General features: G+C 33.5%; 1 protein-coding gene across 1 annotated transcript; it reads right to left on the reverse strand.

Moving 5' to 3' along the window:
• Positions 1–432: 432 nt before the first annotated feature.
• On the reverse strand, positions 433–12,320 carry LOC149087738 (p21-activated protein kinase-interacting protein 1-like). Its single transcript, XM_089231619.1, has 10 exons — positions 12,165–12,320; positions 10,701–10,863; positions 8,048–8,168; positions 7,360–7,481; positions 6,821–6,915; positions 6,372–6,434; positions 4,381–4,478; positions 2,190–2,301; positions 1,573–1,665; positions 433–539 (listed from the first exon to the last, which is right to left on the reverse strand). The coding sequence occupies exons 1-9, from the start codon at positions 12,276–12,278 to the stop codon at positions 1,582–1,584; spliced, it is 972 nt and encodes a 323-aa protein (XP_089087745.1). The 5' UTR covers positions 12,279–12,320; the 3' UTR covers positions 433–539; positions 1,573–1,581.
• Between the last annotated feature and the right edge of the window lie 87 nt (positions 12,321–12,407).

The following is a 12,407-nucleotide window of genomic DNA, read 5'->3' on the forward strand; positions in this document are numbered from 1 at the left end:
ATCAGTTCAGTTGTGATAACATGTAAATAAATATATATTATTGTACAGCACAAAATTTTTGCTTGTAATGCAAATGATTGACAGAGTCAAAATTTGTTCCAAAATTTTGCTCAATAACTGAAATTCCCCACTGTAGTAACTTTAAAAAGAAAATGAATGTGATTTTGAAAGATTCTTTTAAGAATGTTGTGACAAAGTTTCAGTATGCTCTGAAAAATAACCATCATATGAGAAATTAAAAATAAAAGAAAAATTAATTTTTTCACCACCTTGTTTCCTTCTTTTTGTGTAAAATTACGACATTCCATTTTCATACTTTTGCCAAACTAACACTAAGAATACAAAATGATTCAATTGCATGAGTGGCAAGTGAAAACATGATTCAAAAAATGTAAATAAATAATACTAATGAATAAAATAAATACAAAAATTTTAGAATGGTGAAAACTTTATTCATATAGTGCTTACAAAACATTAGTATTCACATTATGATGATGGGGATCATGAAGTAAATGTCCAATGTCTGGAAAGTGCTCAACCTAAAATTAAAAAGGTGGGGGTGGGACACATACCATATTGTTTTAAAATATTCAAACTACAATAGAGTTGAGTGCTTAATAAGTTAAAGTAAATTAACTTCAAATATTTATCACAGAAAATAATAGAAACTTCTGCAAATGTTAAATAAGACAAGCCAAAGTACGCAGAAAAATAATTTATTCTGTAGGATTAAAAACTAAAAATTATAGTGAGTACTGCAAGAAATCAAATCATTGGGAATATGCAAATTAGAGTCCTATAAAATTCAGGATGTATGAAATGTTTGTAAAGCTTCAGCTGGCAATTCATGGCTGAAGGAAAACCACTCCACCAATAGTCAGCATACGAATCAGGGTTTAAGCTAAAGTCGCATTTTTCACAAAATGCGAAAGAAAATCTTAGAATGAGAAAGAAGTAGTAGCCACTTTTGCAAAAATGCGTACAGGGGGTACGAAACGAGTAGACATCCAACCATCAATCATTAGCATTGTATCATTTTGCTAAAGATTTTCCCCATTTTCGCTTTTTTGCTAAAGGAATTTTTTATCTATCTTAAACCCTGATCCGAATGAAAATCGAATATAAGTGCTAGTAACAGGAAAATTCAGATATGAGCAAATACATTATACACCCTGTTTTTTATAGGGTACCAATTTACAGACACGGATTACATATTTTACAGGACATATTTCCAGTGATTTGCTTCAGTGCAAAGTTCTCTTTTGACAAAATCTTGAACTAAATTTATTTTCTGAATTAAAAAGAATACCCCTGTGCGAGATTAAGTTTTTAGTAAACTGTATTCAAATATATCAATTCCTATGAATTTATGGGACACCCTGCATAGGGCAAATAAAAATAAAATTCAGGGTAAAGTGAAGAATTTGTAAATGACACTCTTATTAGATAATCAAATTCCCTCATAATCATAATTCTTGTGCAATACGAGAAAAAAAAAGCAATGATTGATTTCGTGCATCGCATTCAACACAAAAGATTAACCAGAGAGGTTGAAAATAAATATATACTCACTTCATGACATCAAGATTCTTGAACTATCAATGTTAAGCAAGTTGGTCGACACATGGTATTAACTTTTGCAATACATTTGAAAAGTGCTTTATTCTAAAAGCGAAACGTTTCAAAATCAACACATTGGATATTTTTCACACAGTTAAAATAAACAACAAAAGCAATGTAAAGTACTGGTCTAAACATGACAAAAAATATGAAAACTGTGAATATGAAATCTGTGAATACAGATGTCAGACTGTAGGCTACTATTCTATTTTAGACAGATTTCTGTTTTATAAAAAAAGGTGCATAACAAAGCACTAATAGGTCCATTCAAGACAGGATTCTGTCTTATCTAGTGTCCATCTTAGACATATTTCGCTGAAGTATGTATTAAAACATTTATCATACCTATGCATGAAGAGTGATTTTTTTTTTAATTCTGGGGGAAAGTGTGAAAAGATTTTTCTTTAGAAAAGCTAATGAGCAAATAATTTACGGCTACCAATAACTTTGAGAATCTCACAATTCATTGATAAATCCTGGCATGATATAGAGGAGCGACTAGTCGAATCACTCATTTTTATGAGCAAGAGCTACACTATATATATTTTTATGCAAAAAAAGCTTCTTACTGGCTTCAAACGCAACTTCCAGGCTTTGAGATAACCATCACTAGATATGGAAAAGAGTAATCTTTGAGGACCCTGATTGGTTTTCAATGCAACTGCTTTGAGACCTTTGATCCTGTGGGGGAAAAAATATAAAAAAATAAGTAAAGGTCTTTTTCCTTCTTCTAACAAATCCACACACAAAAATCTTGACATTTGATCAACACTATAAACCACCATGAATGAACGCCAGGACTTTGCCAATCCTGTCGCTGAGATCTATCTCTTCAAGCCGGGCTTAGTGGCAGAGTCTACTTCACCAAACACCAACTCTGGCCATATCACTATATTGCAATTTACTGCCATTAATGAGATGGGTTGGAAATGTAGCTATCTATAGGTGGTCACCTCAAGCTTGCTAGGGAAAAATATCTATATCCTCCCTCTGGTTTGAACATGGGCGGAGATATGGGGGGGGGGGGCATTGCCCCCCAAGAGTCAAACGTGGAGTCGACTGATCTAATGTATATATGTATAGATGAATTGACATCATCATCATCGTGCCCCCTCTGCAATAATGACCTTGCCCCCCCCCCCCCCCCCAGACTTCCAAGTCAATCTCCGCCTATGGGTTTGAACCTGGGAACGTGACGGCAGCCTTCATGGTGGTAGTATCACGTATCTAGTGTTTTGTCTGATTTTTCAATGCTGCTATCTCAAATTGTGAGTGAAGTGTAATATTACTGAAATATTTGTACTGTTGTAGGCCTGTTGCTCTCTGTGGAGAGACTTTTAAACAGAGAGATTGGCTCGCATTCGTGCCTCGAAGTTGGCAACCACAGAAAACCAACTTTAGTCGACCACCACTGTGGCAATGGTGGGGTTCAAACCCAGGTCCTTGCGATCCAAGTCTGTCACTATGGCCACTCAATCGTCCCAGTTGCAACACCATAAAACAGTGGTAATATAATATAATAAACAGCAGCTTTTTGCATCTCCAGACCAGTGAAAATGGTTGAACAATTCTGTGGAATGGCAGAAATAGAAAAAATTTACAGATTCGCAAAAAATGAATCTGTTTAATAATTTGGGGACCAACAAAAATAAATAGTAGGACTCTACAACAAAAATAAATAGTAGGATTCTAGCTTACAACCAAACATGGATATTAAAAATTCCCACGTGTAACAAAGCCCTTCCATTTTTCATGAATTTTGTGCATTGTTTATCTTTTATGCTTATCAAGGTGGTACGGATAGAATGAAGTTAGTGCATAACAAATATTTCCACTGTTTTTTCCAGCTTTGTTATAAGTGAGTCCAACTGTATGTTAAATAATTGTGGACTGACAAAAAATAAATACAAAAAACTATTTACAGACTGGCAAAAGACAAACAAAAGGAGAAATGATTTGTGAACTGTCAAAAATAAACAGTAAAAATAAATTGTGGATCAGCAAACAATAAATACATAGGAGAAATAATATGCAAAAAGGCGTAAAATATAAAATAATAATTTGCGAACTAGCAAAAAATAAATATGTAGGGAAAGTAATTTGTGGACCAGCAAAAGATAAATATGAGAAATACATGGACCAGCAAAAAATAAAAACAAGAAAAATAATTTGCAAACTGGCAAAAGACAAACAAAAAAAGAGAAGTAATTAATGGACTGGCAAAAATAGATATGAAAATTTTTTTGTGGACCAGCAAAAGATAAATAAACAAGAGACATAATATGCGGACCTGGAAAAGATAAATAAACAGGAGAAAAAAAAATTTATGGGCTGGCAAAAAAAATAATTAAATAAAAGATTTCGCAGACTGGTAAGAGATAAATAGGAAGAATAATTTGCAGAACAGCTGACAGCTTAAAACAGAAGCTATACGAAACTTAGAGACTGTACTTCATTTTTTAAGTTTGAAATTATGTAATGGCTGCATAGAGATTGGGAAAAATAAAAAGTTTCTATGGACCAGCAGTTGAAGAGCACTGATATACAGGGACATTAAATTAATGAAAAACTTCTTGCTGATTCTGTCTCTTTAATGAAGTGGTTTTTTTTCATCATCAAAAAGAAAAAACAATTGTAGCCAAGTCTTTAACATTTACACCAAGTCCACCCACAAGCTGTATTCAAATTTTGCTAGCATTCCTTCTTATCATAAGTATTAATTGATACGACAGAAAAGGAAAAACTGATCAAAAATGTTACCTGTTATCATGCAACTTCTTGCTTTTGATTTCTTTTCTTGTTTTGACATTATAAATGACTGCTTCTCCATCTTCTTTACCAAAAGCACACAAGTAGTTCTAAAATCAAAACAATGAACACAAAGTCAACAATCATACAATGAAGTCATTCTATTTTATTACACCTAAATATTCATCATATATAAAAAAATTGTAATAGAAAAATGATTTTCAGCATTGTGGTAAAAATTTTGTTAAATAGAAAGAATTTCTATCTTCAACAATTTTCTACATATAAATGAATTAAATTAATATTAAATAAATTAAAAAAAATTAATTTGAAAAAAAATATTTTCTAACAATTCATTTAGTGGCATATAGATATATGTGAGTAGAAGAGATTCAGCATTTTTTCTACAAAAATATAACCAACAACTCCTCTATTACTTAAGATTTCATGATTGGTGAATAAAATTTGCATATATAGATTATACTATGACTTTTTCCTGTTATAAGCAGGAAATTATGATCATTATGACTCTGCTGAGTATAAATAAGTGTATAAGAATATTACTCTTCGGATTGGGAGATTTCCAATATTGATAATGTACATTGAACTAGATTCCTTCCAAAACCAATTCCTTATAATAATTTTTACTGGTCTCTTCAACATTGTTATGCAGAGAGAGCATACTGTATTATTCATTTCTGAGTATAACAGCAAATTAGATTGGAGTTTGCTGTTTAATCCCTTCCCGGCTTCTACAAAGCTGAGCTTAGAAAGCCATACTTGCATATATGATCTGTAATTCTGGCCTTTCCCAAATATAGTTCAGACAGAGAAATTTAACAGAAACTATGCTGCACATCAGCCATGCTAGTTTATTGTGTGCTATGTCAACAATTATTCATCTTCAAACCCAGAATGAATTGAGTCCAAAAGAGGCAGATTTTGAAAAATACTATTTATCCCAATTAAGGATGTCAAATTGGAGTCTGATAATCAAAAATTTTCATGAGTTTTAATCAAAGTTTAAATTGTTACAAGCCATTATTCAGTAGGAACAGACTGTTATTATGCATTAAAACCAAGAATACAGTGATACCTCAGCTAAGAAAAGAATGAACTTATGACTTATTATCTGCTTATGAATTTTTCAGCTAACAAGAATTGTTTTTTTGAAATTTTCCAGTTTTGGCTAATGAATGTTTTCATTGATATGATATGGATGCACAAGCTAACCTAATACAGTCACGTAGTGATCTGAATTTTGACAGCAATAATCATCAGAATTATTTTCACTAAAGCCCACTTAATATTCATGTGCCTGGGAATCTTTTCCCACAGATATACTTCCATATTGAGGAAACAGATATTTTGTGGATATTATGTTGAGGCGAACTCCAAAAGGAAAGTCATCTGGTCTGTGCTGGGACTCAAACGCAGGCCCTTTTGAAAACTGGACAAGCAGGGTGCCATCTACGCCACTGGAGACACAAACTTCCTTATTTTACGTACTGGCTATCTGTCTCTACCGTCCCACCTGGGAATCATTTGCTGTAAGTTAAGAGAGGCTACTCTAGTGCCTCTATTTCAGCTATTTATCGAAGTAGCCTCATGCCACAGTACGTGAAATAAGGAAGGCAGGGTCGTATCTCCAGTGATGTAGATGACAGCATGCTTGCAGAGTTTGCAAATTCTCATTTATTTAGTATTGAAACAATTCATTTCAGCCTCTGGCCAATTTTTGTCTTTTTATAGCTCTTCTTGAAGGTTCAAAAAACTTACCACTAAATTTTGGAAGTACCTAGAATGAATTAAATGATTTTCTCTAGAAATCTATAGAAAATCAAATTTCGGCTAACAAACGTGATTCTGGAGTGAATTATCTTTGTTAGCTGAAGTATCACTGTGGACACAACATGAAGAGATGCAATAGGATAGAGCAAATATAAATCTATAAGAAGGTATTTAAAGAAAAAGTAAATGATAAGATTTTTTTGTACACTTACACTCAAAAAAGTTATGGCATGGACAGGTTTATTACATTCAATCTTTTGGACATCGGTAGCATTCTGAAATAAGATATTGCAAGAAAAACCAATAAGTTACTATGCTTAAAACAATCATACCAGTACTAAACTACTCTAAGCTTCCATTCCAGAAATTATGGTTGAGAAATCAATAAATTTAAACACAACTAACAATCTTTGTTTCACTGCTCAGTTACATCTGAAATTTCACACTTTTGAGTGGTGAATGAGTAATGCAAGGAAACTTTTTAGACCCAGTGCAATTATATAGAATTTCTTAAATAAATTATTATAATTTTAAAATCAGAATGGCATAAATCCTTCACAGAGATCCATTTTTAACAACTATATCACATGAAATTTGTTGACAAATGTGAATTCTTTTAGTTATCTATCAATAAGTCAATTAAAAATTTTTTTTTGATTACCTTGCTATTGAACACTTCCACGATTCCTTTGAAAACTGATTCACAATTCAATACCATGAAATCTCCCTTAGGAGACCATTCTATGATATTGCCACCTATAAAATAATACAAATATTTCAATGCAATGCTCTGCAACACGAATATGTATGTGTATAGTTTAATCAGCATAGCTAGAATTTCCCAGGTTTGCACAGCGACTGTCTAGTGCTATGTTAATGATAGGGTAATGTAAGAAATCAACTTGTGAATTCAATATGTAGCAAAATAATTTACCATATTATGATTGAATTAAAATACTTTATTATTTATTTACTTCTATTAAAATTACTATTAAAAAAAAAGGAACTATTAACTATACACAATGTAGTCGAGAATGAATGCATCTAAACAACTCCAAGTCTCAATTCTCTCATTAAGTGATACACATATTCATATATAAATATACATTCACAGCATTCAGTGACAATTGTGGATGACTAGCGCCCTCTGCTGGTTATTTAGTTGATATGTAAGGGTATCGCTGCACACATTATACCTACTTTTTTTCAGATTGACAGCTGAAGTTCCTCTGTTTACATTCCACATTCGTAATTTTTTATTTTTGTGGGCTGACGCAGCAATTTTACCACTTGGGTGTACAGCAAATGAATTTATGGCCTTCCTGTAGAAACAGAATTAAAAATTACAGATATGCATTCTGGAATAAGTATGTGTTGTATCAAGTGGAGTCTAAACACTTTGGGAAGGAATCAGCATTTTTACAATAATATATTAATAAGCTTTATTTTAATACAATTGCAAACACAGAGGTATATTGAGCATGCCATTGAAGCATTATTCATAATTATATGTTATTCGGACAGATAGCATACATCAATCATAGATTTTCAGTCCTGTTTTACGGATGTGTTTATAAGTGGGCAATGCTTCAACAACATGCTCAATATGCCTCTCTATTTACAAATGTATGTCTCTCTTTACAACATATAATTACCTGTTAATAATTATATGTTTTCTGGACAGGAAAGGTGAAAATTAAGAAAGCCACCCCCCCCCCCCCAACTGGCCAGTGGCAACTATAGACGTGCTAAACACAGTGGCCAGTCATGAACAGGAGAAAAAGCATATGTGCAGGGTGTCAGGAAAGCATCGCCAAACTGAAAGATAATTCAGGTATACAATAACAATCCAAAATCACATCATGCAAAATGAAAATATTGCACAAACCTTTGGTTCACTGATAGAGTATTTTTGCATTTAAACGTTTTGGCATCCCATATCGCAATCGTACCATCTTCACTGGCACTAAACAGATTCGGTCCACAAAACTGAAGAGATGTTATTGTACCTAAAACACACATGGAAATGTTAGATAGTTTAAATAGTCAAATCCTATTATAATGAACTTTCTCCAAGAGACCAGAGAAATCACTTCACTATAACAAAATTTCATTATAAAGGAATTCCAGGTTTTTATATCGTTCCTATGTAAACTTATTTGGGAGATTAGAAAAGTGTTTGTAAAAACAAGATTTTCGCTACAACTGCATTTAGTTAAAACTGTAGATAAGAAATGTTTTCTACGGTTTTGTTTGAATTCAATGTAAGATATTTCAAATACAGGGGTACATAGCATAATGAGTTTGATTCATATTAACTGTGAAACACATAATCATTGTGATAGCTTTAATTTGTTTCACACCACAACCATATTAGTACTGTTATTTCCAGCATGTAATCATATAATAAGGCATGCAAATTCCACTACTTAGAGGAAAAAAAAGTCGTCATAATCTACATATGCCGATTTCTGGTAGCTGCCCTCTTTCACGATTGGTCACAATTTTGCAGAAGAAACAATGATTCTTCTATTTGTTTGATCATTTTTGTTGCACAATAGTTAATTAGACAGAGACCTACAGTTTATTTCTGATTCCGAATGGTAGAGTTTGACATTTTGCCTTTTTTATACTCACCAAGGGGTAGGTGTGCTAACCTATTCCATGGGACTCCCTGCGGTAGCAATATTTTTCTGCGATCACCATATCTGTTCTACCTCAGTATCAAGAAAGATTCTAACAAGATTCTACAAATCAGGTATCAAACTCAAAACTTGTGACACCTCTGAACATTCTTTGGCACTTTAGGAGAGTATCTTATTGACATGGGCTACCAAACCCATTCTTCTATACATATCTATTCAACTGTTATCTTCAGAAAAATTATTTTTTCTTCGCATTACTCTTAGTTAAATCTCTCGGGGAAAGAAAGCAGCAGCTAATATGCAGAGATCTATACTCTGCACTAAGATATTCTTATTTTCTCATCATATAACCAGAAAGCGATTACCATAGCTCTGATTATAGATATGCAGAATTAGCATTGCATTCTATGCAGTAGTTGTAGTGTGTATACAAATACACACTATAAAATACTGGACAATAACACATGAAAAGGAATACAAAAGAAAAAAAGACATACACGTATAATGAATATATACTATGTGGCCCCAAAGGACACTAAGTCCTTCCAGGAAGCCAAAGAGACATTGTATTAAATTTTTTCGCCGCTATTGTGAGTTACCAAGTATGCAGTATAGTTATAGAAAAACATAAGAAATTTAAGACATGATATATAACAGTTCAATGTAAAATGGCAATCCATATTTAGTGAAATTTAAACAAGATAATGCAAATATGTTCTGGGTACAACATTAATACACATAAAAATATATAGTTTTAAGCAGTAATATGTAAAAAAAAATTTAATTTTATATTTATCTAGCTTTTTTTATGAACAGTTTCAGAACATGTCATCATAATTTTGAATGGTTTTTGCATGTTTGCAAATTTCATATTTGTGGTTAGTATTATTAGTAGTTAGTTTTTTGACTGAAATGAATTCATAAATTTAGGAGCAGTAAATGAGAAACACTTTTGAAACAGATGTTTTTGTTTTTGGCACTTCAAATCATGTTTGCATCTTGCTGCTGTTCCATTTGTTTTTCTCTGAAGCCAATTTTTATTTTTCGTCGCAAAGTTTATCGTTCGGTAAATATATAACTGTCTGATGTGATAATATGATATCTGATCTGATGATATAATTTTGTGTGACAGTTGATTACAAGACAGATATAATATCTGAAAGTAATATAATAAGTAATATATATATAAGTAAATTAATATATTACTTTCAGATATTACATTTGTCTTGTAATATTTTTGTAAATAATAATTTTTGTAATAAATTTGTCTTCGTTGGGGGTTCCGCGGGGGGGGGGGGGGGGGGGGGAGGGCGGGTGCATGTGTGGTGTAGCAAGTAGTAGGTAGGGCTCGGGGATCCATGATGTTCTTAAGTCAGCCACCTCGTTGGGCAATTTGCCTGTTGCGGCGTTGTATTTGTAAGTAAAAATCTACTTCTTTATTCTGCATAGAATGTAATGCTAATTAATTTTAATTTTTAAGTGATTCCCATATATTATATCTGAAGCCAGTAATATCTGAAAATTTCTTTTGGTTTTGACTTGTTCAAATCACCACAGATTTAATGTGTCGAATGAACCTTTTTTGTAAAGTTCAAGCTCATAAGTGGAAGACTTGCTAGCAAGCTGAAGCATTTTTAATGAATATTTCTTGTTCACAACCAACACGATTACTTGCAAATCAAGACACGTGATTCCAAGTACTACTCTGTATATCTCACTATATACTTGATAAGCGATAATAACAATTTTTCAAACCTAACCCTCAACATGATATCCAATACTAAGTTTTTATTTAAAAATATTTCAATAACGATCATAATATCTTAGGCAATCCATATTAAGATATATTGTACATAAAATATTAAATAAAATAAGAAATCAAAGCATTTTAGAAACCATTGTGGTGTTGCAGAGTTCCAACTTCTTGTCTCTTTTTCATGTTGAAAATCTGTATCCTCTCATCAGAACCACCTGATGCCAACATTGTATTATTGGAAGCCACACATCGTACAGACCTAGCATGAGCGTGGTTCGTGAAACTCTGCTCAAACTGAAAACCCTAGAAAATAAAGAGAAAAAAAAAGCTATAATGTGAAATGGGTGAGAGCTAAGCCCCATCATCACAGGAGGCAGTACCACCAAGTTTATACTATTTCCAGGAACGCTCACTAAATAATGCTCACACCACCCATCAGGGCTGGACAAGCATCAGATCACCACGGCGACTGGAAAATCGGCGTTGGTACCTAAAGTTAATGTGTGTGTGATTGCCAAATTTGAGTCTAAGGGCGACACAAAATTTTCTGATTTAAAAATTTAGGTGATCTTTCAAATCTTAGGTGATAGCCTATTGCAAGTTTCTGTGGCAACATTGTTTTTGGGACAAAAAGGGCAAGCTTTCATTTGCACCTCAAGTCTTGGAAAACCACACCAGCCAAAATGGTTCCTTGAAAATCAGGGCTTGACAAATCCCAGGCACCAGGTCAACTAAGAAACTGGCATTGGCACGAAATGTTCTACACCTGATGAAAGACATGAGTCTGAGTTAGACATAAAATTTCCAGATTTTATAACTATGTGTCGTCCAACAAGCAAAGTTATCAAGTTATAGAAAAGTATTTAAAAAAACCATAATGCAGGATAATTTTTCTTGAGGAAAAAATCATGTTTGGCTGCTAAAAAATTTGGCTGGTGCTTGGATTTTTTTTTTATCAATGTGTCAAGCCCAACTGAATAAAGATCTGTGTTCCAAGTCATGGACAAGTGAGAAATCAGCCAAGGGTCTTATTTATTGAATCAATTTATCGATTCCTTAGCCCAGGACCCCCCCCCCCCCACCAAAAATCAAATTTAGCAATTGAGTAATATATGCGATGCTTTCCTAAGAAAGAAGACGAATAATTTCATGGTACCCCACATCCTGCAGCGGGGCTGTATAGCTTCCTAGGCCGGGATCTTTGACTGGCCCCTCAACAGTAAATTTATAGCGAGAAAAAAATTGGTAAGAATCGTCCTGGTCCTCAGACCTGGCTTTGCCTATTTAGTGAAATAGATAAAGCCAAGTGAACTTGACTCTATGTGATTCATGGACCAGAACAATTTTGGCATAGTCCACCACTTCCCTTTTGTTTTCTATGCTGGCGATTTTCATTTTTCGGCGTCTATAGCGTCAGTAGAGGGACTTGGCGACTTTTCTTCGGGCCGTCGTACGTGTTTCGCAGCGAAAAAATTGCCAAGTGGCGGATAACACCGAAGCTATTCCAACAACAAGTCTACATAAGTTTTCTTATCCAAACTCATGGACCCCCTTGAAATCTCTCTGGAGATTTAAGAACCCCTGCATTAAGCAATTTAACGTACCTCATCGTTCTCCACTAACCTATAACCAAGTAGAAACTCTTCGTAGCTGCCAATAATAACTTCCAACGAAATATTCGGCACGTTATCTTCCATGCTTTCGTCGATCACGCTCATCTCAACCCCAGCAAAACGTAAACAAACATTTCAGGCAGAGATCGTTCACTATAAAGAGTGGAGTTGTTTACTTCAATTCTAAAAAAAATGAAATAAATCATCAAGTGGTCTGATCAACTCAAAAAACTT

The sequence above is a fragment of the Pholcus phalangioides genome, unplaced genomic scaffold (genome assembly GCF_987345545.1).
Source record: "Pholcus phalangioides strain wild (caught in Gottingen) unplaced genomic scaffold, Ppha-v1.0 ptg000004l_1, whole genome shotgun sequence".
Lineage (NCBI taxonomy): Eukaryota > Metazoa > Arthropoda > Arachnida > Araneae > Pholcidae > Pholcus > Pholcus phalangioides.